Source organism: Colletes latitarsis, chromosome 7 (genome assembly GCF_051014445.1).
Source record: "Colletes latitarsis isolate SP2378_abdomen chromosome 7, iyColLati1, whole genome shotgun sequence".
NCBI lineage: Eukaryota > Metazoa > Arthropoda > Insecta > Hymenoptera > Colletidae > Colletes > Colletes latitarsis.
The window spans coordinates 5126364-5154030 of record NC_135140.1 but is presented as its reverse complement, the minus strand read 5'-3'; the positions used below and the strand labels follow the sequence as shown (position 1 = coordinate 5154030).

At 36.2% G+C, this 27667-nt stretch overlaps 3 protein-coding genes across 7 annotated transcripts in view; 2 read left to right on the top strand and 1 right to left on the bottom strand.

The window, feature by feature from the left end:
• The window catches only part of Rhogap100f (Rho GTPase activating protein at 100F), a 61617-nt gene extending 46453 nt beyond the window's left edge, over positions 1-15164 (top strand). For all 4 annotated transcript variants that reach the window (XM_076770054.1, XM_076770053.1, XM_076770052.1 and 1 more), the window contains one exon: positions 1728-15164. In XM_076770054.1, the coding sequence (XP_076626169.1) occupies positions 1728-2006 (279 nt within the window). In that variant the 3' untranslated portion in view covers positions 2007-15164. The remainder of the gene's footprint in view (positions 1-1727) is intronic.
• The window catches only part of Cox7c (Cytochrome c oxidase subunit 7C), a 149577-nt gene that overhangs the window by 112972 nt on the left and 8938 nt on the right, over positions 1-27667 (bottom strand). The gene's annotated exons all lie outside the window — the stretch shown is intronic.
• LOC143343227 (uncharacterized) lies at positions 18742-26304 on the top strand. 2 transcript variants are annotated; one of them, XM_076767900.1, is made up of 15 exons: positions 18742-19018; positions 19114-19235; positions 19541-19695; positions 19787-19898; positions 19982-20164; positions 20239-20395; positions 20536-21347; positions 21443-21804; positions 21895-22028; positions 23736-23881; positions 23995-24234; positions 24325-24650; positions 24732-25052; positions 25207-25338; positions 25427-26304. In XM_076767900.1, exons 2-14 carry the CDS (start codon positions 19160-19162, stop codon positions 25294-25296), a joined length of 3114 nt encoding a protein of 1037 aa, XP_076624015.1. In that variant the 5' UTR covers positions 18742-19018; positions 19114-19159; the 3' UTR covers positions 25297-25338; positions 25427-26304. The 2 variants fall into 2 exon arrangements, with proteins under 2 accessions (XP_076624015.1, XP_076624014.1); XM_076767899.1 differs by having other exon boundaries at positions 23992-24234.

Genomic DNA, 27667 nt, shown 5'->3' with positions numbered 1-27667 from the left:
TCTCGACGTCTTTCCATTATAGTGACGATTTACGTTGTCTTCTTTATCTTTTTTCGTTTGGGCACGTATTCTTCAGAGCAAGCGCAAATTGCCGGCTCTACCAAACCGCTGACAGCACAGAGACGCCGCTTCTTGCACAGGTATTATCGTTATTATCGTTTTCATTCGCGTTAACGTCAGCCTTTAGTTATCGTTATCATATGCATGGCCCGTGTCAGACATCAGAAAACCGATGTACACATACTCGTCTGTCACTGTACACCACGTTTATGCACAGTGTCTGTGTCGATTTCAGTAATAATAATTCTTTGATAAAAGGGTAGAGGGTATTTGACAAGTAATACAATATCTATACAATTTTAAATTGTTTGTTTTTCAAATATTCTGTATCATGTATGTGTAAACACGTAAATATTTGTAGCTGATTGCAAAAATAGTGGTGAATATTTATTCGTGTAAAAATAAAGCACATCAAAGCTATCCAATATTAATATTGAAAAGAACTAAAGACTCTTCAAAGACAAAAATAAATAATAAAGACAATTAAAGTTTGTGCTTGAAAGAAAGACGAATAAATATGTAATCAGAGAACAGATGGTCTGTATTATTTAAGGTGAAATCAGTAAATCATTTGTTAGAGGTAAAATACAATCAAAACTTTGATGTTGCCTCTGTCTCTCAATTAATCAACATAAACATGTTCATTTACAGAGTCTCGTATTCATGTAACATAATTTTCACCTTTCACAACATATATCCTCAGATTAGAAAATAGAAGAAACGGAAGATGTAGGAATAGTATCGCATTAATTAAGCAATCACTCGACTTTTGAGACAACTCTAATTACCGAGACTCTATGGGATCGTTAGTGTATCCTAGCATGTTATAATTGCACCATGAGTGTTGCATCTTGAATTCGGTTCGACGTTGATGGTTTCGATGTTTCTGCGTAGAATTTTCAACGCAGAAATATGGAGGAAAGAAGATACAAGGCTCTTCAATGTTTATAATATCCAAGTCGAACTGGAATCAGATGCACAGTATCCTTAACACTTGAATGATATCCTTAAAACTTTTCAAGTATAGTACATACACTCGATAGATAAAATGCAGTACACAAACCGAGGCACCTCAGTTAAGAAATAGATGATAGAATAGAGGACATAGTTTGAACTGTACAGTGGTATGTAAAAGTCAATTCGTCAACTTTGAGCTCAGAAAGATTTTATTCGAACCATCCGAGATCCCTTTTATTCGATCCATCTTTCTCGATGAACAGCAATATTGTTAATTGCAAATTCTTTATAGACGGCGTCAGAAATATCAAACAGGTAATACGATGCGAAATATGTATCATAATTGCCATGTCTCGGACCTCTGTGTGTACCTACATCTACTTTGCTCGCACGTTTCTTAAAAATGAAGGCCTCAACTTGTTCTATTTCCCTTAAGGATCATTCGGTAGAATCTTCGCATCAAAAACACAGAACCTATCCTGCACGCAACCACAAAACATTATAATCTTTTCATATTCCACATTCTCTTCTATCGTTTAACCCTTTGTGCAGCAGATCTTCGATTAATTCTAAATACGTAGACCAAGTTCGATCATCATTTTGGGTAGAGTGCAAAGGGTTAATATTCTTTTATAAAAATCCCCGTGTACTCGAAGAAGCGACAATTAATGAAAAATTACGCTGGCGATGCGGCGTCCTTGTCTGCACAGGTGATAGTCTCGTCTCCCGGTTCACCTAGCAGTGAGGAGTCGGAAGCTTCGCCAGAGCCAATTAACAAGAGCCTCCTGGGCGGCTTGGGACTCGAGAAAGGCAACGAAGGGGCCACAGCTGATTCGACTGGTCCTGGAACAGAACAAATCACACCAACAAGCAGCGTCGACACCGAAGAGGGAAATACACCGCATCCGGAAGAAGGCGAGAGGGGCGTCGAAGGCGATGCCGAGGCCAGCGACGATGATCGACACCAGCACATACCCAAGACGCATTAGAGTCTCGTTTAACACCCGGATCGATTTGGGAACGTGCGTTATGAATAGATTGAATGTCTCCGTTTGATAATTTGAAAAATCTCTAGTTTTTTCAAAGAGGACAATCCGATTCAAAGATTGTTGATAGAAATTGTAAAGTAGCAGCGTTGGGCATTAGGCAATTAATTTTGTTTCAGTGAATTGAGATACGGCGGTCATGATTGATTCTACAAATTGGTAAGATTAATCATCGATTACAGACTAAAAACATTCATTTATAACGGACCCGTAATTCTTTGCTTTTGGTTTGCTTTGATCCATTTTAACTATAAATGATTTTTCTACTATTTTTTTTTTACCTAAAGATAAGTATAACAAACAGCTTTCATATCATGATACATTTTTGTTCTTAACGGTGAATTCAAATATCGTTTAAAGGAAGTTTTGCCCAACTCTGATAATATTTACTCGTAAACATTGTAAAAGAAAATTCTTAAGAGTAACGAAGAATTTTTAAACCTGTTGGAACAATTTTGCGAATCTGTTGGAAAGTTTTTTGTTGTTTGTAGGAGTATCTGTTTTGAAGTGGTCAGCGAAAGGAAAATGAAAGTAAGTTCTTAGAACATTGCTTGTCAATCGAAATATGACCATATCTTTGTTCTTTAAAAAAATTTTAAAAGAATTAGAGTGATTCGCGGAATTAGAGTTTACTGAAATTTTAAGAAAAATTTAAGCGGTGAGCAAGCGTGCTAAGAGTTTCTTTTCATCTTAATCCGCGATTCTTGTGGCGTGTTGATGAAAGTTGGGAAAAAAGTAATGATATTCTTTCTTTGATTTCTCAAAGATTACACGCGTTGACTGCTTCGGTTTCGAAATCTGATGTAGCAATATTTTGATCGTGAAACGATATTTTATTTCATAGGAGAATGTGTGAATTAAATCTTTAATATAAGCTACTCTCGGGGTAGCAAAATGCGTGCACCAAAGACTTCGATCTAGTCAGTGTTATGTTTAACGTTTTCTAGTCAATAATTTCTCCTTTGAAAGCATTATTAGATTGTTACTACGTTAGAAAAAAGTTTCCTTCGTGCGATGTTGTGTTTTTAGATATTTATACGTGTTTCTGTGGCAGTCAGCGCGTCGAGTTCCACACATGTTCTTCTTAAATAACCCGTTCAAATTGTGGGCATATAATCGTACGATTCAAGGCTGAATCTTGTCGCCAGACGCACAATACAAGCGATCATTGTTTCCCAAACGAAACGACGCGCATAATGGGACCACCGCGATTATTCGTTACAAAATCTTCGTAAAGAAAATTAATAATCTGCCAACCGACTAGAACCTTTTCGCGAGTTTTTCATACGAATTCTTTTTATATTTTACACCAAAAAGGTACTTATTGAGTAACACTTAACAAGAAACCTAAAAAAAAAAAAAAATTGAAGTTACAGCAGTGTCTAAACGAGAGTTTGCACTATTTAGCTGCAAACGACGCTATAATTTTATAATCACCAAAGACTGTAATGATGTACATCAACAAACAGGTTCCTAGTTTGCAACTTTTTGCACAAAATTCGACTATTAGGCTTAATTAGATCCTTCCTTGATCAAGAAAGAATCGATCACCGTTGCAAAAGATACTCTTCCGCAGCTGAAGAGTCGCGTATGGCGAGCATTCGAATTTTTCTTCGCGCACAAACGCCACGAACGGAAATTTCGAGGTCCTGAACTTCTTTTCTACCCTACGTTCGTGATCCATCAAACTTCTTTCACAAGCCCGATGTCGATCAATCGAAGAAGGAGTCATCAAACGTAAGCCTCAAACCGAAGAAACAAAAGGTAGCATCATCGGATGACACACTCGAAGCATGCAATGAGCGTTTTAGAACGTCTCTCGTGTCTTAAATTGCACAAATTTACGAAACGACTGAAAACAAGGAACCTTAAACTGCTGTAATGCGGGGGGGGGGGGCGAAAGGAAACCCCCGAGCTCTGCGATTCATCTCGCACACCCTCGGATCAAAGAAGCTCCACTGCTTCATCAGTCGATCTTTCAACAGAGTTCAAGCTATTCCCGGCCGTCCGAGGCTCTGAGGTCTCGAGCAAAGAGTTCCGGAAGCAAAGATTCTAGCTGCAGAAGAAGAAAAGCGACAAGAGCTGATCACCGACGCGAAAGAAGGACAAGAAAGAGGCAAACGAGGGGAAAAGTATAAGCGTGACACACAGAGATACACACAAGAAACAAACGAACAAATTACACAGACACAACGTTAGGTTTATATACAATATACTATAAATATATATATATATATAAATATACATATTATATATACACACATAGGCCAGTCACGATATACATGTGCTTTTGATAAAAAACTATTACTTGTAGTGGTTAGCTAGCCCTCGTATACAGAACACGAAGGTACTGCTGATGTACACGACGCTCTGCGTCCACGTATACGTGCATGTATGAAATAAAAAGAACAGAGCAACGGAGAAAGAAACGAAAGCACGGTATAGGTACACGCAGACGCTATGGTTATACATAATATACATAAATTTCACCGCGGCAAGAGCCGAGGTACCGACTCCAAGACTTGTACATGTTGACAATATCAAACCGACGAATGGAGACCGAAGAAAACTAAGGCAGAGGTGGATCGAACGAAACCAAAGTAGAGAAGTCGAACTCACCGAGAAACGATAATAATTACGAGTAAAGAGTTAATTGTAACTTGTAAACGACTAAACATAGCCAGTATTATTGCGTACGCAAAGAAGAAAACATTTTAAGAGGACGAACTGGGAGAGATCTTGTCCAGAATCTGCACCCGTGGTTCGTTTGTTCTACGATCTCGTCGACGGGGACACGAACGACGACTATTATTACTATTACTGTTAGTTGGTAATATTATATATAAATAAACACTCGTGTACACTCAGAATCGATGGAAATCGTCATCCAACTTCCCATTACGTTGGTTGATTTGGAAAGAAAATGTTTTTGAGCAAATCAGATACGAACATCACACACTTTTTATTGTTGAAGCAAAGGATTCAGTGGTACGTCGCAACATATTCAATCAAAAGCATTTCTTTCTAAAGTTACCGCATCTAAAGTTATTTTGGCTGACAATTTCTAACGAATCACGGGTTAAGGATTAATAACCTCGTCCATCTTAAATATTTTTGTCGTTTCGAACGACAAAAAGAAATGATTCTTTAAAAAATTTACAGCTAGTCCAAGACAATTTTACATAGTGAAAACAGATGATTTGGAAAGGCACAATGGAAACTGATTCTACTATGCAACCTTCTCTTGATACGCGCAATTTTTATACGAATTATTTTTTTCATATTGCTCGAGACGACAGAAATCTTTCAGATTGGACAAGTAATTACTTAACCATGTATAAATAATGTATAAAATATATCATATACGAATAATAGTAATGCTAGGGGTTGCTAAATATCTGTTAACCCTTTGGAGAGGCATTACCTTTAAATGTGGAACGCTAAAATTTTATTTTAACAATATATTAACCTGTAAAGAAATTCGTTTTTATCTAAAATTAATCGTGAGCTAAAGTGTGAAGCTGCATCAGAGACACTGGTTGAGAGTTGTAGATCTTCAAAGGGTTGACTATTGTTGTCATTGCTTTTACTCGCTCGTGTCCTCGTGAGAGAATGCAGACTGTGTACGTGTTATACGATATATGCATTCTTTGTATACCAGCGTCGTCCAATAGAGAGTCCATACGTTGTAAAATCATCAAAATTGTGTTTGTCACATTCAAATCAAAATGAGAGTTATTTTTTATATTATACTAACCCTTGAGGATCTAATCCATAGTGGATTAAAAATCGAATTATAATCATCATTGTAACTTCGCACAATCATTCAATTTTATTCTAATTTTTCAACTTTCAATAGTAGTTTAACAGTTCAGCATTTGAAAACAATTAACGCAATTAACTTGTACGGATGTAGAAATTTCTGTTTAATTAATTCTATGTTATTCAAAAGAGACCACGTGAAAAATACCCTTGTACGTGTTAATAGGAGCATTTAAATATTGCGCAAGAACCGGGCGTGTCTAGTTGACCAAAGTTTAGAAAATGTTAGATTTTTATTGGACACCGCTGTTATAACGTATAAAATATATCAGTATGTGCATATGCATATGTCAGCGCACTCTCTCTTTTCCGTACAGCGTTAGTTATAACGGCGGCATCTCGGTAGAGGATGTCACCGGAGACGGTGTTTTGTTTGAAGTAGCCGAAAATCGAAGATTATTGTACAGCTCAGTGTACCATAACTTCGCATAGTTACACCCTAATCGTACGGAAACCCGACTGTTTGATTGTCATTTGATGTGCAAACGCGACGGAACGCCGGATACCATCATACTTCTCACGCCTCCACAGAGAATCTTTTCTCTTTGTTATGGTCTCTCCGTGAAGTTTCGAATAACTAATTGTAGCGTTGCGAGGAGCCGGAGATGAATCCTAATCCTTGAATTTAAAACTTGTGTAAATTAAATAAATGAAATGTTCTGAAGTCTTGACGAAACTCCATCGAAAGGACAGAAATTATCTGATATCTTGAATCGATCCTCCGGTTCATTGATCCGTTCCGACGAGCATTTCCATATTTCTTATTGCAAAGAATGCCAACATTGTTTCTTTTTTAATTACACGTACTATAGAATAATACGACCATTATGCCTGTGCTATTATTTAGTACGGTTTGAAAGACGTCTATAAATTAACGAAACAATATACTTACAGTATACAGCGTTACAATGGAAAGTATTGTAAAAACCAGTATTTCACTGCAGACATTACAATGGCAAATAGTCCCGTAAAAAAGCAGCATTGCAATAGAAAATATTGCAATATAAGATGCTGCGATAAAAAGTTTTAGAAAAAAATAACGTTATTGTAAAAAATACTGTCAAAGACAGTATTACACTAACGAATGCTGTGATCGAAGATTATTACAGTGAAAAACGAGTAACAATGTTGCAATAATAAATACTGGAAGTAAAAGATATTTCTGTAAAGATTATTAACAAAAAGGAATGTCACAGGAAAGGTATTGTAGGTAGTGCAGAAGTACCAAACAAGGAAATGTATGATTAAGCCCAAACGATAATTGTATTATCTCTTTTTAAAGGATTTTAAGTCCGTTTATTGACCAGAAGCTCGCTTGCCTCATTGAATCGTCCCATCTTTGTATATAAATATAGGTTCTTCAGAGCTTCTCTGGGCACTGATATTTTCCTACAAAAAGACAATGTCCCGGCATCCGGCGTTCCTCGGCGTTCCTAATTTTAGTAATTAACAATAAAATCACGCGTCCAAAGCGTGTACCATTAATTATGTTATACGTGAAAGCACACTGCCGCAATTTTGTATGATTGACTGTTATTATATATACCTATACCTACATATTTATGCTACGTATACATAATTATTAATGGAGATGCGAAACGAAGGAATGATACGCGTCTGTCGCAGGATTCTACGGTATGGTTCGCGAATTATATTTCGATTTGACATTTCTTTCGAACTTATTCGCTCCATTTAGTTTGCGAACTTATTGCTAAGAGAAAAGACGTCTTCAGAGTACTTTAAATGCATTGAAAATTTAATTCCTTGGAGAATAATTATTTAAAAGGATCTATGTACAGTAATATAAATAATATCGAGCATTTTATCCTGGTAAGACGTGGCTTTTCACTGAAATGATCGAAGATAAAGAGGGGACGATTAGATTAGTACAAAAGCGATGTACTTAGGATGAAAAGCTAAATAAAACAGTTTAGAAAAGTAGTTTTTATTCGCGAATCAATGTCTTAACGGGAACGTTGCCAAGTACTGAAATAACAGGCTAACTACCAGATAATACCACTGTGACAATCAGTTATAAATGATATTTATCAAACTACTGACATATTTTTAATGGTTGTAATTAGACAAATATTTCTGTCCTTAAGAAGTTCAATTTCGAGTCCGGTATCAAGTTTAACGTTTACTAGGTGTTATGACAGTATTGAGAAAATGGTGTTTCTTTGGAAATTAAGTATGTACTTTATTTCATTTTTTCTGAATATCTTCATCGCTTTGATGTTACTCTGAAGACACTTTGATTCGAGTAACTGACTATGCGATACGATTTTTATGTAATGTCGTTTGTTTGCCGTAGCCTTGAAAAGGAAGATCCTCCGAGAGACGTCGTATCGCTCTTAAGCAACCCCTTGATCGAAAAGAACCGAGTGAAGGAACTGAGCCTGACAAATTACGGTTCTTGCTCTCGACTGTCCCGAATCCTTTTCCGCCGATTTCAATTTCTTTCTTGCCTCGTTTACGAAACGACGAATCTTCCGAGCGCACATTTTATCGAAAACGAATCCGGCACGATCGAAGAGAAAAAGGTCTTATCGGGAGACTCCAATCCTTTGCAACTCGATATTTTGTCTGTTCTTGGAAGTCTCTTTATACGTGACTCTTTGAATTTCCTTTATTTACCCTACATCTCTTCGTCGCGTAATGTCCAGTACCTATATCCATTTTAAACGAAACGAAACACATTTCTCAATCCGTAATTAAATCCAGTTCCAATTCTCCAGTGTAAAAACAGAACAATGAAAATTTGCAAAGGTTTGAAGACTCGTGGAGCGCCATGTTCTCTTAATTTCTCGCTTCACAACGAAACTTCGGAGCTAAAGGATCGAGAGTCGCGTATACTTGATGGAAGAAATGCAACGACGTCGTAAAAACTACAGAGAGTGTACAAATTTTGATATTATTTACACATCTCTTGTAACAAACATTTTTCATTGTCGACTCTATTTGTTTCAAAAACTATTTCTCGTTTTTCTTTAAAAATAAAACACAGATTCTGTACAATTCATATAATTTTTAAAAGAATTTTTGTTTGAGAAACAAAATTTCGCCACAAAAACACATTTTCCTCGAGTAAATCGCTATATTTCTTTCAGCAACTATACCGTTAGCGAGATTCCGCTTCCGTTTTGCGAGCAACACGGAAAACGAGAGTGAAGAAAGGATGTCAGAGGAGACAAACGAAGTAGAATTAGAGAACGAAACGGTGCAAGGGGTGTAATATCGATATAAGAATCTAATTTTTTATTGTGCTCGCATTACCTGATTCTCCTGTGCAATCGCGTTTCATCGAACAACTACCGAGATTACTCGCTTCATCGGACGAATTTTCGCGTGAAGAAGGTAATCCCGCGATGGCTTGTATTTTCTACCATGTCGCGTTCTTCGAGCGTTTTATTCTTCTTTACGATATAACCCCGCGATATTTTATAGGTCGATGATTTTGATAAGCTCGAGCGCATCTTTTCACCGGAAGAGAAAGTGTTTGTCCTGCTGGTACGCGACTCATTGGAGCAGAGCCGTCGAGAAGTGATTACCGAGAAGAAAAAGAAGTAAACCGAAACGCAAGAAATGGAAGGAAACTTACAAGAATTAACGAGAAATATTATTGTAAGGACGAGAATAAGAATTTGTATAAAAATTAATTTAATTCGTGTAATGTTCAAAGAAAGACACTCCAAAATGATGGGTTTGAAGTCAGTTCGACGGCTCTGAAACATCGTATCGCACAAGGAGGCAAATAAGATGCTTCTCGAGAACCGCTTCGTATTGTTTTAAAGTTATGTATAAGCGGTCATTTCTTCAATGATTCGTGGGTACCAGCGCCATGTCTGATTTCCCCACGAATGCAGGTCTTTTTAATCGTCGAATCCTAGTGCTAACGTATATAAAACTACGTATATACGATGGACCACGTTTGTCATACTGAAACGTTTTTAAAAATGCAAAAAAAAAATATGTGAGAGAGAGAGAGAGAGAGAAAGAATTTTGTCCATGATTTTTCTATGATTTAGAGGCAGAGAGTAGCCGGGGCGTAGCCGACGATTTTTCCGCGCCCCAAGGAAGAAAACTTTCGTAAGAAAATTATTTAAAAAAAAAAAAACGAAACGCAACTGTCAACTTTCTACTACTCAAAACTTACACACGGTTCGTGTTGTATAGTTTCTAGCCGTTTCCCAGACATTCATGTTTCGTTGTGAGGTTCATGTTAAAACTGTTCTGCGCTCGTCTTACTGTTGAACAGTTTATTTGATTCAACTTTTAATTCCTCAATTTCGTCGCAATCATACTTTCTTCGGATATCGTACGAATAATTTTGAAAGATATAAATTCATACTATGTTGAAGAAACGGAAGTATAATGCTGTTATTGTCTGAAAGAATCAATTCTTGAGCGAGATTTTTGATCGTTCCTTCTAATTACGCTTCTCTTCAGCAGTATCGTTTCTTGAAACATTTTCTTTTTTAAACAGAAACGACGAAGCTGTAAGTAGAATTTAAAATAGTTGAGGAGTTGCCCGAGAAAGAAAATCAGAATATATTTAAAACTTGCGATCGAAATCAGCCACCTTAAACAGAATTCTTTGTGTTTGTTCGTCGTTTCGTATGTAAAACCAACGGAAGTAGAAGCCAGAAACAGGACATGTAAAACCTCGAGACGATTCTTGATCAGCTTGGCTACGATTTAAGTTGTTCTTCCTTCGTCCTTCCGGAAGCCGACAACGAACTTCGACGGCAGAGATCCCAGAAAGACTGCAAGCAGCATTGTCTCGCGCAAATCTCGGAGAGAAGCTCGAGAATGCGAAGAAAAGAAATCGAATTCCTCGAGTCACCATTCACGACGTAGACGTAGAAACGACGAACTACAATAATCCATTTCCGGTGTTCAACGACTCCAAAGCAGCAGCAGATATTAATAGTCAAGTTAATTTGTCAAAACGATGAAATAGGCTTCGAACCAACGAAGAGAGCAAACGCTATAATACGCAAAGAAGAAAATAAAGACAACCGAAAGAAGAACGCATTCCTCTATCGTTTTCTGAGCTCCACATTTCGGGGGATTCGAGGTACGAAGCGCTTTCTTCTCGACATTTCAACGCGCTGTACATAGAGAAGCAAAAGAAGAGGAGGAAGATAGGAATTAATGATAGACAAGAACGTTGCAAGGTGAGGTGCTCGATCGAGAGATCAGAGAAAGCCTGTAAATAATTAGAACGCGTCTCGTTCGTCACGTTTTTGGTCACGCGACAAAAAAATTGTTGAATAAGCGTGGAAAGAGGATAAATGTACACACACAGACACAAGTACTAGAATCGAAGCTAGCTGTCCTAAAGCCAGGAACGATGGCAAGTTAATATTCTGATCCAAGATGTACAGTTTTGGAGACCTTTGAGACGCAAAGGTCCAGAACTAGGCACCTGCACACATATTTTCCAGAAGAGTGTAGTTTCTTGTGTAATTATGTGAATTATATATAGAGAGAGACACTGTCTCCGAGAATCGCTGCGAACACATATCTCGGGAATCATTCTATCTGGTGCAAAGGAGAGATTGGGCAGGAACGGATTCAGAGTGGTATCAGGGGGCGTGGGCCCCTCTTAGGAATCAATAACTGGGAACATGTCTGGTATAAAGTTCGTTTCGAATAGTCTGGGTTTCAAGGTCTTACGCTTTTATTCATCTTCTTCCTTTTACTTTCTTGTTGAGAAGTTGAGTATGAAGGAACTAGTAAAATTGAACCCTTGTAGTTCCAGCCTGGGTCTGCGAGCAGAAAAGAATTTGTTGGGCTCTTCGTTGCGAGACGATCCAAGGAATACTGATCTGTTTGTTCTCTTCTTTTCTTAGAGCACCATTTAGATCATTTTTAAGTGTTCTTCTTTTAGCATAGTCCTTTTGTTCGGTATAAAATATAGCAGAAATGAGCTAGCCATTTGTTAACGAAATTGATGCAATTCGTTTTTCAAACTTTTTAAACTTCTTCTATTTCGACAAACTTGATTTCAGTCTTCTTTCTAAAGTTTCGACAGATCTAACGTTGAGGACTATTCTTACAATAGGGCCCACGAAATCTGAAAATCAAGTCGAACGGATCCATTGATCAAGATCCGCGCTTGGTCGTTTCCACCCTTCATCGAGCAGGGGCATAATTAGGTCGTAGGTTTTACCCTAAAGCTTTCATCGTCCTACATATCATAGAGAAAGAAGAGATCCTTTTGTTTCCGTAGAAAAGAGACGGACTTATGAAGGGAATTCTTACGAGTATCTTATAAGGAAGAGATCAGGCAAACACGTAGCAGAAACTCAAAACGAAGGGCCTCTAGACCTAGAGGCCTCTAGGGCCTCTGTTTCTCTATAAGGAAACAAGCCGCGTTTCGAGACAAACGAGAAACACGCTTTTTAGAATTAGTCGCAGCTTCGACCTAGCTCCCCGAAAGCGAAACTAAGTGCGATGTGGATGCATCTTGAAAGGTTCTTTCCTTTTTCTAGATTATCGTGAGCACTCGTCTTCTCTTTAGTCGATTCGGGCATTGAACTTTCATCAGACATAATTGATAATTAGCTTCCCTGATACTTGGATATCATTGAATTACGACAATTGATTATTAAAACGTTACCTTCGCTATGGAAGATTGAGATTATAACTTCTTTAGTGACTCGAGCCAATTTTCTTGAATGAAACCCGAAGAGCTGGCTCGAAGATGTTATATAATGTTTGCAGTATTAATATTCTCAATTTCCTCTCGAGGAAAGGTTGCATCAAGAGGAAGAAACAGATGCGCGAAGATCAATCTCAGGAATTTCGTTTCTACGCAATGTTTCTTTTCTCGTCTTTCCGTAATCAGTCCCGCAGAGTTCTCGATGGTAATAAGGGAAAAGGATTTGACACAGTTCATCGAATCATTCAGTTTTTGAACATATCCATCTTCTGACCTCATATTTTCATAAAACAAGATATACGACATGCACATCCTCATCTCTAAGGTTCATCGACAAATTATTTTCATAGTCAGACTGATCTACATTCATCTCATACCGTTCTTATTCGATATCTATTATCTTGCAGTATTATAAATAATCAGTGTCTTGTTTTTTATACTTTCTACAAAGAACACTTTTGTACAACTGAATTTTTTACAATGCGAATGAGTGACAATAGTCAACCCTTTCATGCAAGGATTATTTATTAAATAACACAATTAACTTTACAATAATCGTTACCGATAAATTATCGATAATATTATATTTGATATTGAGCGAAGTTAAAGACTTTACAGGAAAAAATATTCAAAAAGCGTTTTATTCGGTGCGTGAAAAGATTAATACTAAGATTTACGTTTTTACAATACAAAGTTTCCTTCATTCTGAATTAATGGTTTTCCAAAGTTTCACGCCATTATATATACAAATTGGTAATTCGTAGGAGTTTCTACGAACGTGTACTTACGTAGTACTTACGTGTACTTAGTGCTTAGATCGTTTAATTTCTACGCATAATATCAATGTCGATCACTGTCACACAAAGGAAAGAAGCTTACGATTATTTAGGGAGGAGCCTATGAAACTCTCTGTTAGTGGAAACAGTGTGAGTGAGTAGTCACTTGTTGTATCATACACGATAGCCGGTGAGATTTGTTGCGCGTCAATTGTTCTTGATTGCACTTTACATTGAACTTAATAACATCGTTACGTAACATTCAGTGGTGAAAAATTAAAGGTTTAGATTAGTTATCGAAGACTGAAGAAGTAGATCGTAAGTAACGGGTGTTGAATAAACAACTGAATATTTTATGGTCCTAGATTAAATCTTCGTTAAATTTATCAACGTAAAAATAGAAAGAAACAATTTGACGCGCAATCGGTGTCCCCGAAAAATACTGTTACCGTACATTAAGAGTGAACAAATGCAAACCAATGTATCGAATGTATGAGTGAAAGGAGAGAGAATCTGTGTACGTATGTGCGTTAGAAAAGAACGAGAAAAAATACGACGCGAAGAAGCCAGGCGATCAAATCGCCCAGAGAATTGAAAATTCTAAGTCTATAAATATATTTACAGAACTGAGTGCATCGTACCGCGTGAGAGAGTGGGAGAGAGTAGTGAGCAAGTAAAAGAAGATGAAATGGCCGATAGAGGACGAAAGCTAGCTGAGAAGAATGCGAGTATGAGAAGAAAAAACAGTAAGCGAGACGCTAAAAGGTATAAATACAATAAAGTTAACAAGGACGGTATAAATATTAGTTTTAGGAAAATAAGGAGGCATACTGAGAGGGAACGAAAGGGAAGGGGGAGAGCTTTGTAGAGGGAAGTGGGGAAAAAGGATATAGAGACAGTGATACGAGCAAACGATGGATGAGTGTATGTTCTATCAGTATTTGCGCAACAAAAAAAAGTCGCGACTTAGAATGAAGCGCTTAATAAAAATATCAGTTGATTCGTACTCGAATTCCGAGGATCGATCGAATCTTACGATCGAAGCTGCTGAAATATCCGAAGGGCGAGTGTAACACGGCTAAAAGAGCAAGAGAAATTCTATATATATACATACGACAAGAAAAAAAAATATATATAAATTATACATATAAAGATGAAGGGGAAGAAAAAACAACTATCGTTGATCGCTATATCAAGCAAGTAGATATACATATATATATATACATATATATACATATATATAATTATATTGAAGAATATAAATATATATATACATATATATATAGTAGCGTGTCGGTATAATTATAACGATTTGTAAGCTCGCGTCACGGCGAACTCATACTAGACTCGAGACGCCCACTGACCGCTTATGCGAACCAGAGAATCAACTATAAATCATCAACGAGAATGTGAGAGCATAAAGACAAACTGTCGAGAATCGAAATGAACGAAATTGTATGTTTTGTGTGTGACAGTATCAATTGTAAATGCGTTCAGTTTTCATCGGTGTTGCCTAGGGATTTTGTGTAATCGTGTTCTTGCTTTCGCACAAAACATCGAGTCGAACAAAATTGGCATCTTCTTGTAGTTACTGTTTAAACTCTCGCGCAATCGACAGAATGGTCTCCGACAAATGAAAGCTACTAGAAGACTTACGTTTATCTTCTGTTCAATCAGGGACTTGTTTTAGATCGATTACCTTAACAATTATTTGTAATATTAAACAAATTTCTAGCAACCTCCGAAGCTGAACGCACTCAGAGAAAGTGTATAAAACACAGTACGCGGATTCAAGTAGACCTTAACACCAAGTGTAAAACGGAATTTCCTGCAGTACAACGGTTAGATCAATTATGGGGATTTATCTTTGTAGCTATAACTAAATATTCGTATTCTTCGCTGTTTCGCGTGTCGCGCGTATTCTGTTGTCCGAGTCGCTTTCAGGTCCGCGTTGTAACGAATGTTCTCGCGACAAATAGGAATAAAAAGGAAGAGAATGAGAGTCTGTTTCGTCGATATTGCGTTTTCAGGAATCCCATGCGAGCGTGAGTTCGCCCCTGCGCCAAGCACGACGGGTGAAGCATTTCCGCTTTCGAGGACTGACTTTTTTATGTCGTTCTAAATAATAATTATAATAATAACGGTAATGGTAACAATAATAATATTAATAATAAGATTGATAACGATAATATAAAAAAAAAATAAAAATAATAATGATAACGATGCGCGTTCGAATTGCTAATAATAATAATACGTATACTTTAAGGCATTTGTTCCCCCGGCGTGCTTGGTCGTGTCTTGTTTTCCATTGTTTGCGAAAGAAGATTTATTGCGTCGCAGTGTTATCGATCTCGATTACGATCGATATTCATTGATGATTGAAAATGATTATCGGTAGTCGAACGGAAAAGTACCAAGAGAACCCTTGCACTCGAACACCTGATTACACCGATTATTCTGATTTTCGTTTATGCTTCTACGGTGTGCAAGCAAGTGTACAGAATCGACTAGATGTAAAATGGAAATCTAGGGATTCCCCGATTTAGTAAACGTTACGAATAACAGTCGGATACGAATGTAACAACGTAGGTAAAATGTGGTTCGAGTGAGAAGGGTTAATTAGTTACTAATTAGTCGGGGATCGGTTGAGTTTAAGACCGTGCTTTATTTTTGTTTCATTTAATACGCGCGGGCTGCCAATACATGATCGATAACAATGTTAGAGTTTCAAATACGAAAAATTTGAACATTTTCAAACCAAACAACAAATTTCAAAAATATGTATCATGCGTTTCGTTATTTTACACCAACACAAAATATCTAAAGATTTAGTATAATATAATTTCGTATCTTTTCCATTTTTGATCATATGTTGTCAGCCAATGCGTCGAGGATAATGCTTGATAGCGAATCAATAAATCTCGCGCAAGTATGAAATCGTAAAAGTAGGGTTCTAACGTTGCCGATTCTGGTGACGGTTTAGTCGGTGTTAAGTCCACGCTAATCCAAGAGGAAGATCGACGGTGCTTACGATCATCGATCGATTATAAATCAACAGTAGAATTAGTAGAGCGTGACAATTTCAGAGAGGTAGTACTACCGTTGTTCCGTTGATTGTTTTCATAGATTTTATTGTGCCGTGACCGCATCGCGTGTTCTTGCTAAACGTTCGTTTACTTGCTGAAAGATAACAATAAACAATTGACTTACTTACAAACAATCCTTCAGTGAGCTTGTTAAGCGTTCGTATTGTCCGATTTAATTATTTCCAATTCTTGATCTAATTGATACCATCGATCGCCATCGATCGATGATAAATGAAAAGTAACTAATCGTTTATAATTCCTTATGGACGATTTCAATCTTACGCCAAGTTTGGGATTTTGATAAAATTTTTAAAGGTGTGTTCAGAAATTAAGCGACAATTAGTCGAATATGTATTTAGTACTAATCAGCATAAAAATAGAGATTAACATAAAAATATTCTTTTCAACTTCCTTCTTCTCGAAAAGAATAATTAAGTACCACTGTCGCTAGCTTTACTAACTTTAAATCTTATCAAAATCCCCGTCTCCGTTTCATTCAGAATCTCGATTATATAGTTCGATTCGTTACTATTTGAAAACTACGTCATACGTCCGTAGAAGATAATTTAGAATTAATAGAGTTCACAATAGTGGTTTCGAGAGTTCAACGATTATTCTTCGTAAATCAGAACCGAAGGATTAAGTACGCCAATTCGGAGAAAGTCTTTCTTTTCTGAATTACAAAAGCGTGGCGGGGAATCCAGTCAATTAGGTAATCTTTAACATTTTCTGCGGGCGTACGAATAATAATTTGGCCATTCCTCGGTCCAGTTTAATTTAAATCAACTAATGTTTGATGTTTAATAGAAATTTGATGCTTATTACTTAATTACTAAATGTTGAACGAAGTAACAATATAATAAGAATCAAAGTATTATCTGTATGTAAGTTACAATTATTCTGCTATTTTAACATCGATAAATCAGGTCCAGTGACCCTGAAAAAATAAATTCCCTAGATGATGATGATCGATCGGTATTGTGCTTCCCATGCTCATCGACCGATCGGAAGATTAATTGACGATTATTAAATCCCGCGAAAATTTGAGAAACGATTGCGAGGTCCCACGGGACGCGGCCACGCCTAGCCAGGACTATTTTTCTAAGTTGCAAAGTATAATAAATTAACTAAGATGTTGCATTATCGTTACATAGAGTATATTATAATGTATATTGATATTTTAACTAGCCGAGTAAGTATGAGGCAATGTTATGAGCATAGTAGACGAGTTGCATATGTAGATACCGTGGTTGCGATCGTCAACTATCGACTATCGTGACAGTTCGCACTTGCGGTCGGTGCGCGCGCACACGCACGCTGCGACACGCCATTAGTTTCATGCTAATTAATCGAATCGACGACGGCGAAACAAGAAAGAAGTCATGAATTATTGAGAGGCGAGACGAGAGAGAATTTTACGGATAAAGATTCACCGTTACGAGTTCCAGTGTCGATCGATTTGCGATCCAGGTTATACAAGAGGTGGAAATCGATCTAGGGAAAACAAAAAGATTCCTAGGCACGATGCACCGGGGCTGGAACGGTGTGCATGACGTGTGCTTGTAAAGACGTGTGGATGAGAGTGCGCGAGCGAAAAATTGTTCAACTGTGTCGTTCCACGACCGAAGAACAGAAAGAATTAAAATATGAATCGTTCTGTCAGTCACCTCACCTATATTATACAATGTCATTATACTATGCTGCCATATGATATAAATATATGTCTACGGTAAGGAGTATATTATTAAAACATTATAAATAAATATGTTATAAGTAGTTGTCTTGCAGCGTGCTTCTTAAACCGACAACGTTCTTTTTATTTTCACTCTTTGAAAATTTGTAGAAACTTGGCGCGTCTTTTAATTTGATAGTTAATCGAACTATAACGATTCGAATACATACAATGATTCTGAATTTAACACTAGATTTCCGGAAGCCGTCAATTTGACGGATGTCAGATTTGATATTTAAAATTGCAGAACGCGTAAATACTATTTTTTAACAACTTATGTTGAATTTGTTTAATGCAATGGCATGAATACATATTCTAATCAAAAGAAAAATCGTATTTTAAGGTAATCGTCAACATGAAAGGTATCAATAAATATACGTGCGATCAGTGCCCGTAAATCTAGTGTTAAAACAATTATTTATCCTTCTATTGTATGCCAGTAGATAGTTTCAAGTGATTAAATATTACGCAAGTTTCATGTTTCGCGCTACCAAATTACGCTAGTTTAAGTTCCCGAATGTTCCGCTAGGTGGCAGCTGCATCGGCCGGAATGGTTTTATCAAACTAATAAGGATGTATTCAGTGACCGGTGTACATACGTCTTTGGAAGATAATATGATTCTTTGCCGAGATTTTGCATAACCTCAATTTTTTATGTCTGAAATTTTGAAAGTTCTTTTTTAGGAAACATAATAAAGTTATAATATTATATTTTTATACGCTTCACTGTCGTCGAATGATTTCCGTATCGTTAGATTTTAATTTCGTCTTCAATGTTAAAACTAATCGAACTTGCAGATCTATAGTATTTTGAGGTTATGAACGGGTTTTGTATATTACATATCCGAAAATATATTTTCGTGTTAAGTGTATGTATGGAGCTAAGCACAAATTTACTTTGTCATACAAAATAGTTTTGTACCATTATAATATCGAGAAATTATTCTTTGATTTTATTTTTTAGATATATCCGTTCTGTGTAGTATACACAACTTAACTTATGTTTTATTATGAAGCGACGTCAAAGAAGACCTGTTTTAGAAATTAATCAAGGACAAACTGGTTCTCACGGAGAACATGTACAAAGTAAAGACATGTATTTTAGTATAAAAGTTTTTGTTAAGGCATAATAAATGTTTTAAATGCACTAATATATTTATGAGTAGAGTATATGTGAAATTGTTTCCAGAGGTGCATGTAATTAGATTAGATATTAGAGATGCTTGTAATTGAACTATTATATAGAAATAGATTTGTGTTATAAATATTTTATAGTATAAGTGTATACATTTTTTGAATATATTATAATTTTATTCCTATAAAAAAGATAATGGAAAGGAATAAAAGTTTTACTTATATATAAAACACGTTTCTTTTTTATCATCTTGCAGATAAACGCAAGCAGGTAACCAGTGATTACCCAGGACAAAGTGTACCTGCAAATCCATTGGCAAATTTACTTTGTCATTATAATTCAGATAGTGATACAGAAGATGTTAAGAAAGATGTTTGTAAGTTGGATGATCAGGTCAATAATTTCCTTAAGGCAAGTAAACTTCTTACATGTTTTGGATTATTTAAAAATTACTTAGTATAGAAACTTCTTTGATGATACATCATACATGCATAATTTGCAGGAAATTCAACTTATTGCCCCCAAACAACCACTTCCAAATGACTCTAGTAATTCTACCATAATTTCAAATCCAAATACACATTCTGTGCATCAAATAAATCAACAAGCACTGAGTAAGACTATCAAAACAAACATTAGGCTACTAAAAATTTTGTCTACAATATTATAAATTTCCATCAATATATACATTTTATAGTGTGGCGAGAATGTTTAGACGAATCTTCAGGTTATCCTTATTATTGGCATATTGAAACTAATGAGGTAACATGGGAGATGCCAGAGGAATTACGATATTTAAAGAATAATATTAAAACAAACTCTGTCGTGAAGCCACTTTCAATGCAAGAATCACACTGGGTTGATTTCTCGTCTGTTGCATGTAATTATATTTCTATGAATTATTTGTTTCTTATTAAATCAAGTTCTCTAGCGAATTGTAGACAATTTTTTCAGATCAGCAATCTCATGAGAATATACCAGAAGGTATGATACCAAGGGAAGTAGTGGTTCGAAATCGAAATAGATATATTTGCAATGAAACCGTTCAAAAACGAGAACATCAGATCGATCAAGACACCGCGAATACGTCCGATAATGAATCTGATGACGGGTATGTTAAAAACGTTAATATTTCTTTCGCGAGGGTAGAATCTCAACTGTTCGACTTCGGTTTTATCGAATTTGAGGTCCTTCTCTTGTTAGCGATGCAATGTTATCATTCTCGACGAACATACAAATTTGTCTTTATAGAAAAATAGAAATGATAACATCCTATGGGAGTGATGGAAGCGATTCAGATGCCATTGACGAGAATCGTTCGAAAAACGAAGTGTCCTCTGTGTCTGTAAACGAATCGACAAAAATGAGTTCGATGTCAAAACCAAAAAACATAGAAATATTTTCTTCGTCTGCGCCTGTAACGCAATTACAACTGTCGGCAACTTCTCAAAATCCAGATAAGGATTACGATAACAAAGACGATGATACGAAAACGGAAGTATCGTTAGATTCTATATCAACTGATGAGAAAGAGACAAGGTACTTAAAGAGTCAAGTAATATTACAAGAGTCTGAAGAATGCACGGGCAAAGCTGGCAGCGATAATCGTATAACGAAAGAATCTAAGGTAATCGGGACCAAGAAAAGCAGTAATAAACACAATGTTAATTCCGATTTGGATTTTCGTATATCTTTGGTGCCTGGTTATGATGAAGATTCTGACGCTGAGGAAGAATCTGAAGTTAAACAGGAAAGGAAAGCTTTGTTTCCGATTCCTCAAACCGATGCCACCACGGAGAGTGTATCCGTATCGCGCAGATCTATTCAAACCAAGCACGTTATCCTGGACGATAGTCAAGTCATGGACAATAACGACAGCGATACTAACACCGAAAAAAAAAATGTTCAGGAACAAGATAGTGAAAGTGTTCTGGAAGGGTCAGAATGCGGAGAAGAACCAGTTCTAAAGCCGGAAGAGGAAGGACAAAAATCGAATAAGTTTCTCGATAATTTTCACGGACGTAACAAATATTTTCAACGGAAAAAACGAATTGCATTTGATGGTAAGTATGCTGACACATCTCATTAATCCGTATCGTTCGAATTATATCAATTAATTAAACATTGAGTAACAAATATTATTTTTAATTTTGTTCAGTTCCCTCGACAAAAACCAAGACGAATGATGATGGTGAGGCAACTAAGCTGGAAGTTGAGGCGCAACAAGAGGATGTAAATTCGCGTGACAATGCTGAAAGTGACGATGAATCGCGCGTTGATTGTCAGGAAGAACAGAATATTGTGATGCAAGAAGATACAATGGAAAATGTTATGAATTTTAAAAAGGAGTCGTGTAACATCGAAGAAGAGACGAGTATGCCGCCTGAAGCACTTGGAGACTCGAAAGAAGATGAGGGAGAAGTGAATCTACTTTCGCAGATCGTACTCGAGAAACTGAAGTTTCTGTCCGAGGGAAAACCGAGTGTGTCTCCTGTTCAAATGATGTCAATACAGTTACAGGTGAATGATGTTGTTGCTTTAGTTTTCTTATACCGATTTTCAAAAATATAGAATTTGTTAACCTGTTGGTTCGAATAATCGACATTTCAGACATTGTTTGTCGCGTGGGAAGGAGGTTGCTTAGAAAAGGGTTACTTGCGTAGATGGTTGACTGACACCAGTCACGAACTGGAACGCTTGGAACAAGATGCAGCACCACCAGGATGGCTTTGTCAGTGGGATAGGTATAGTATACCATCTAAAATTTGTGTATTATTTCGTACAAATAAACATGAATCGTTTCATACAAAACATCGTGGTATGTTATACACATCACTATTCTATGAGTCTTCAATCATGTAATCTTTGCACATACCATTACAGCAAGAAGCTTAAAGCTGTCAGTAAGTGGTCACTCGTTCTTTTTGTTTATAAATTAATTTTTTAGTGCTGTATTCAATCTTCTATTAGAAACAGTAATTCATAATTCTGTTTTGTTCCTCTAAAATTAGAAGTCTGTTGAGAATCGTTTTAACTTTTTTAGCACAAGAAATAACTTCTTTCCATATCGCATTACTTTATAGAGTTTTTAAATATATGAAACCAATCGAATATTTCGTTCGATTTTATTAGTTCCAAGAACTTAATCAATTTGATTTTATCAATTTCAGAGTAAAACATTGTAAAAGTCTTTGTAAAATTTATAGATTTACATTTATTGAAATACAGATTTTATTTATACACAAAAAAATATACGCGAAGAAATATCGGGTTATTTATTTTAAAGTAAGATTAAGTAACTGCAGTAATAAAGATAGGTCTGTGTTCAGAGCGGATCCTTCGGAGTGGATCCTGATAATATGTATACTGCGCATATAAAAGTATGAACGAAGACCATATGGAAGATTCAACGAACATTAGAAACGCCATTTTGTGATTCAATGTAGGAAGATTATGCAACTATTAATGAATACTACTAAGTAATTCGAAAACTCGTTTCAATATTCTATGCGAAGAAACGAAAATTACAACAGACAATACAAATGGAAGATATACCAGAATTGCTGCACAATTAAAGATAAGTCCATTCTTAAACATTCGATTAGAGGAATGAAGGATCGATAACTCGAAGAGACACTTGAAGATTGAAAGGAAGATTATACAAGAAGAATTTGCCGGACGGAAACACTAAGTGTCGAAAGAATCCTAAGCAAGTAACTCGAGTTATACATGGATGAAGTTACATAATGGAACCTGGACTTTAAAGAAGTAGCTTAGTTTGAAAAGATTCAAAGGCGAATAAGTTTTGTGCACAGCTATCGATCGTAAATCAAGAGTTACGAATGTTCGGTGGACCCATGATGCGTGTTACTCGCGTTTCTTTTTTTTACGTAAATATTTTACGACTTTATGCCTCAGCATTTCATTTTTTGAATTACATTTTCTGTATCTATTTTCACTGTTCTATAAACATTTCTTGTTAAAGACATTTGCAAAATGTTGTGTCTCTGTCACGTATAAAAACATGGTAATTCAAATCGTTTAGTTTCTTTTATGAGTGCTCGTCGTGTCTTGAAAAAAACAAATATGAAAATGAAAAGGAATCATACCTAGTACATTCATAATCAATTCACTTAATTTCGTTAGCGTAACGCAGACGTTGTCGACGTAAACTCGATGTTCGTGTTGCGGAAGAGAGCGCCTTCTATGTAACCGCTAAGTAACACTTAATCCTTTTGTAATAAAAGGGCCTCCCTGAGTTAATGGCACGCCGAGTCGCAGGTAGGAGTATTAACTGATTGTTTTCTAGCTAATAAGTTGCTTCAGAACTCGGGAGGACGTTCTTTTCACGGAGAAACGTCCCTCGAAAGTTTGTCTGTCAATGTAAACATATGCAAGTAAGCCCTTCGTCCTCCTCTGTACGCTACATTCTCCTATGGGATTTTTTCCAGGTCGCATAAGCGATATTATTACCAGAACACTACCACTGGAATAACGCAATGGACCTATCCGGACACTGGCATCGCCGGTGGTGCAGAAGAAATGGAAATTTGCTCAACACCTCCGCCAATTGAACAGGAAGAAATGATTATTCCTGGTAAGATTCGCGAAAAGTTAAAATATGGATTGAAAATATCGCATCTTAGGTCATTCATAGTCGGTGTTTTTAAACGGAAATAGTTCTTCTGTAATTGTGATTCTTCGCAGTAGCAGCAGAAGAAGAAGGAGGATTGAAATCGAAACCAAAGAAAGCCCAGGATAGCAGCGAGGCAATCGAAGACACAATAGTTCCACGGAACATCGACGTGGAAGCTCCACCTCCGCCACAAATTTCTAACCCAAGCCCACCACCACCCCCAAGAATATACGCAAACGATTTGAAGAAGGATAAAAGAAAACGGGATAAAAACAGTGACATATTGGATGGTAAGAAGCAACGTCTGGGAGAAGGTGAATCTTTTATTATATAACTTACACTGTCTTCGAAAGTAGAATTGCTTTACATTTGAATATTACAAAATATGTTTCTTTTTTTTATAGAGGGAACAATAATTGTAGAGGTGAACCAATTGGAGAATCCTTCCATACTTACTCATTCTTCAGCTTCATTGTCACCTCAGACCTCTAGCCTTGCGAATGTAACCAACGTAGAACCCCTGCCACCAGGTGTAGATTTAACAGAGGCACCTTACGAACTACCCGCGACTGCTTTGAAAAGAATTATTTACAGTGCTGTGCAGTCACAAGGTGGTGCGCTTTATGAAGCGACTGCAAGGGATCCAACAGTTCCTATTTTAAGTCATCCGGCAGCCATAGTTCAAGAACATTATCTTCAATATCCAGCTTACCATCAACACTTGCATTCTGTGAGTTTCCAAGTGGGACAGTTTTATTAATATCTTATAATTACGATTAAATATTATATGCATTTTGCATCGGCTGGGCAGCCAGCGGCCTTAGTACTTCCACATAAACACGGCGTGCAACCAACGATCCAACTGATACCGGATTACACGCCCATATACACAAATCACAAGGTGATCGAGAAACCGCCTGTTAAAACGGCTAAAGAGTCTCTGGTGTCCGCTCTCGATTCGTTTTACAACGACATAGCTCGCATAGAAAACAGTGGAAACGAAAAAGTGACTCAGAGACAAGATACTCTAGTAACGGAACCGTCTTCCTTGCCTATGGAGGAAACAAGCGTAGACGCGGAACAAGAACTTCCTTCCGTCGAGGTTACAGTGAAGGAAAAAAAGAGGAAAAAGGTAAAACGCATAATTAGAAAGCAAATTCCGTTATCCCCCATTTTTCTTATCGAGAAGGCCTCTAATCGTTTCTCAGCCTCGGGTTTCAAAAGCCTTAATCTAGTTTTGTGATGAAGTGAAAAGAATCAAGGGTTATTTTATCTTTAAATTTTAGGCGCGAATTGGTATTAGTAAGAAGCATAAAGAGGTATCTAGCATGGTAGCCAAATGGCAGAAAGTGCAACAAAATTTTGAGAACACGTAAGATAAAAATAACATGAGGAAAATAGTGATCAGCGAGAAACAGGTAATTGAACATATTTGATTTTCAAATACATGGATGTTAACATTTATAGCGAAAGAAGATGAATAACTTTAAAAATTTTATTTCCCAGGTGCAAATTTGTAACATAGTGCATTGTACTTCCGCCAGTATAGTGTTCCTGTATCTGCAGTCACATTGTTACGATTTCATGCTCTTTGTGTTTTTTTATTTAAAAAAGTTCCATGAATCCGATTGATATAAATAATAGAAGGTTCAAGACGTTTACTGTAGTAACAGTTTACGTGTTATCCACGCACACAAAATACGAGCTGTAGAAAAGAAGCGTTGTCGCGATCTACAAACATTTAATAATAGTTCACATTATTTTCTCGCGTAGCAAAACTTTTCAATGTAAAAAAAAGAATAATTAATATGTTCCCATTGTTTGAAATCAATGCGACGAAGTACAGTTTACATATTACCCATAAAATTTATTCTTTCGTCGAATACACGAATTGGACAAATATTAACAAATACTTTCAACGTTGTAAATATCGTGTCTTGCTTCTACAAACGGATAGCCGCTGCTTAGAAGGTAGATTGAAAATAACAGGTTTAGAATTAACAGTCTATTTTCCCAAGGACAAAGTGCGAATGCTGTACGCATTTTTGAACGATGCAAAACTAATTTAGTATTTCGGTCACCGTGCATATCGTGCAATCTATTCTAATAGCGACCGACGTCATTAAACGAATATTATTCGGATGTGAGATAGTATAAAATAAATCATTAACCAGAGACCATATTTAGATACTTTCGTGAGTTGTAGAATATTTTTTAAAAGGACTACGCAAGAGCTGGTATCATATGGACATTTCTTTGTAAGATTATATGCGTTACAGAATTCATCTTTTGTAACAATATGTAAATATAATATGAAGAAAAAAAAATATACGTATGTCTACTGAAATTTTATTACAAAAATAAAATAGAGACTCAAGATTCTATTAGATTGTTATTCTTTAATTATTACATATAATTAAAGTAAAATTCTTATACTTCAAAATAAAAGAGGAGGTAAATAAATTAACAAAAATTATCCGCGACTCACCGAAGATATCTGAACTGAGCGTGCCATTTCAGATAACTTCGAGGAGTGGAAAAAGACGGCAAACGTGAGTATGTATTTTCTTCATGAAATACACGTTTTAAGACCCCCTGATTATATATCAACTATTGAGAAATAAGAAATTTTGTTTACTATTTCTATGTACGAACGTACATATGTATATTATTAATACAATTGAGTCAAAATAGTTGAATGAATTTCAATGAATTTTACATTTAAGTTTTATGTTCTCATTTCAAAGTCCGATTTGAGCATAATCAACCCATGGATAATAATGATTATACCTCTTGTTGTTTTTTAATCATTCCGATACGAAAATTGTTTATACAAATCTTCTCTACCATCTAGAAAAGAAAAAATTAAACGAAATCTTTACATTGCATACCTATTAAATCACATTAAAATCGTATACAACAAATGTTTTAGAATAATATTGTGCAAAATATTACTCATCAATTTAATTTATTTATTAAACGTGTTACCAAGATTTCAAGGCATGTTTTTATTTAATAGAATTAGAAATGTGTAAAACATTCCTTATGTTTATATTAATAAAAAATCAAAATCATAGTACATATTTTCTATGCTTTTTATTTACATTCTCCTCTATCTATCCCATTAATTTCTTAATTTTTATAAATTACAAAGTTTCAAATCGTTTGTAACTGCTCCAAATACTATTTAAATTTAATTAATATCTAATTAAATTCTTCCATCATTTCTCTACATATTTTTTCATGTAATTAATTAGTTCTAAACAATCACTGGAAGTGATAGTTACGAGCAGAATGGTTACAAAAGGTATCCTTGAATATTGCCCAGGTTCATACTATATTATTAAGTACTAAAAATTCATAATTTAATCCCAGGAAAAGAGTAATTAGTGAATAATCAAGCTATGTGCTTTTCTTACACCTTTCTTTTCCTCTCCCTCTTATTCTCCTAGCTATAAGATACATGTCACCTCTTCGCAAGACCATCAGCATTTTGGAAATGTTCCGAGCACTTTGGAAATCCGGATGGCAAAACGCCCAAGTTTGCGTGGAATAGTTTGTTACCTTCAAACGCCGGTTTATACCAGAGATGACAGATCACGCGTATGTACGTGAGCTTGTAGTGTTTCGGAAAGACGACAAAAGTAAACTGACTGCTCTCCTTTAAGAGTCTCGCTGAATCTGGACCAGATTATCTGGTATCTCTGCACTGAACCAGAACTATGCCAGGCGCCCAGACCTCATTTT

Coding starts and splice junctions, on each gene's coding strand:
- LOC143343227 (XM_076767899.1), top strand. CDS start 19,160: ATGAAGCGACGTCAAAGAAGACCTGTTTTAGAAATTAATCAAGGACAA. Junction 19,236..19,540: donor TCACGGAGAACATGTACAAA/GTAAAGACATGT, acceptor ATCATCTTGCAG/ATAAACGCAAGCAGGTAACC. Junction 19,696..19,786: donor AGGTCAATAATTTCCTTAAG/GCAAGTAAACTT, acceptor CATAATTTGCAG/GAAATTCAACTTATTGCCCC.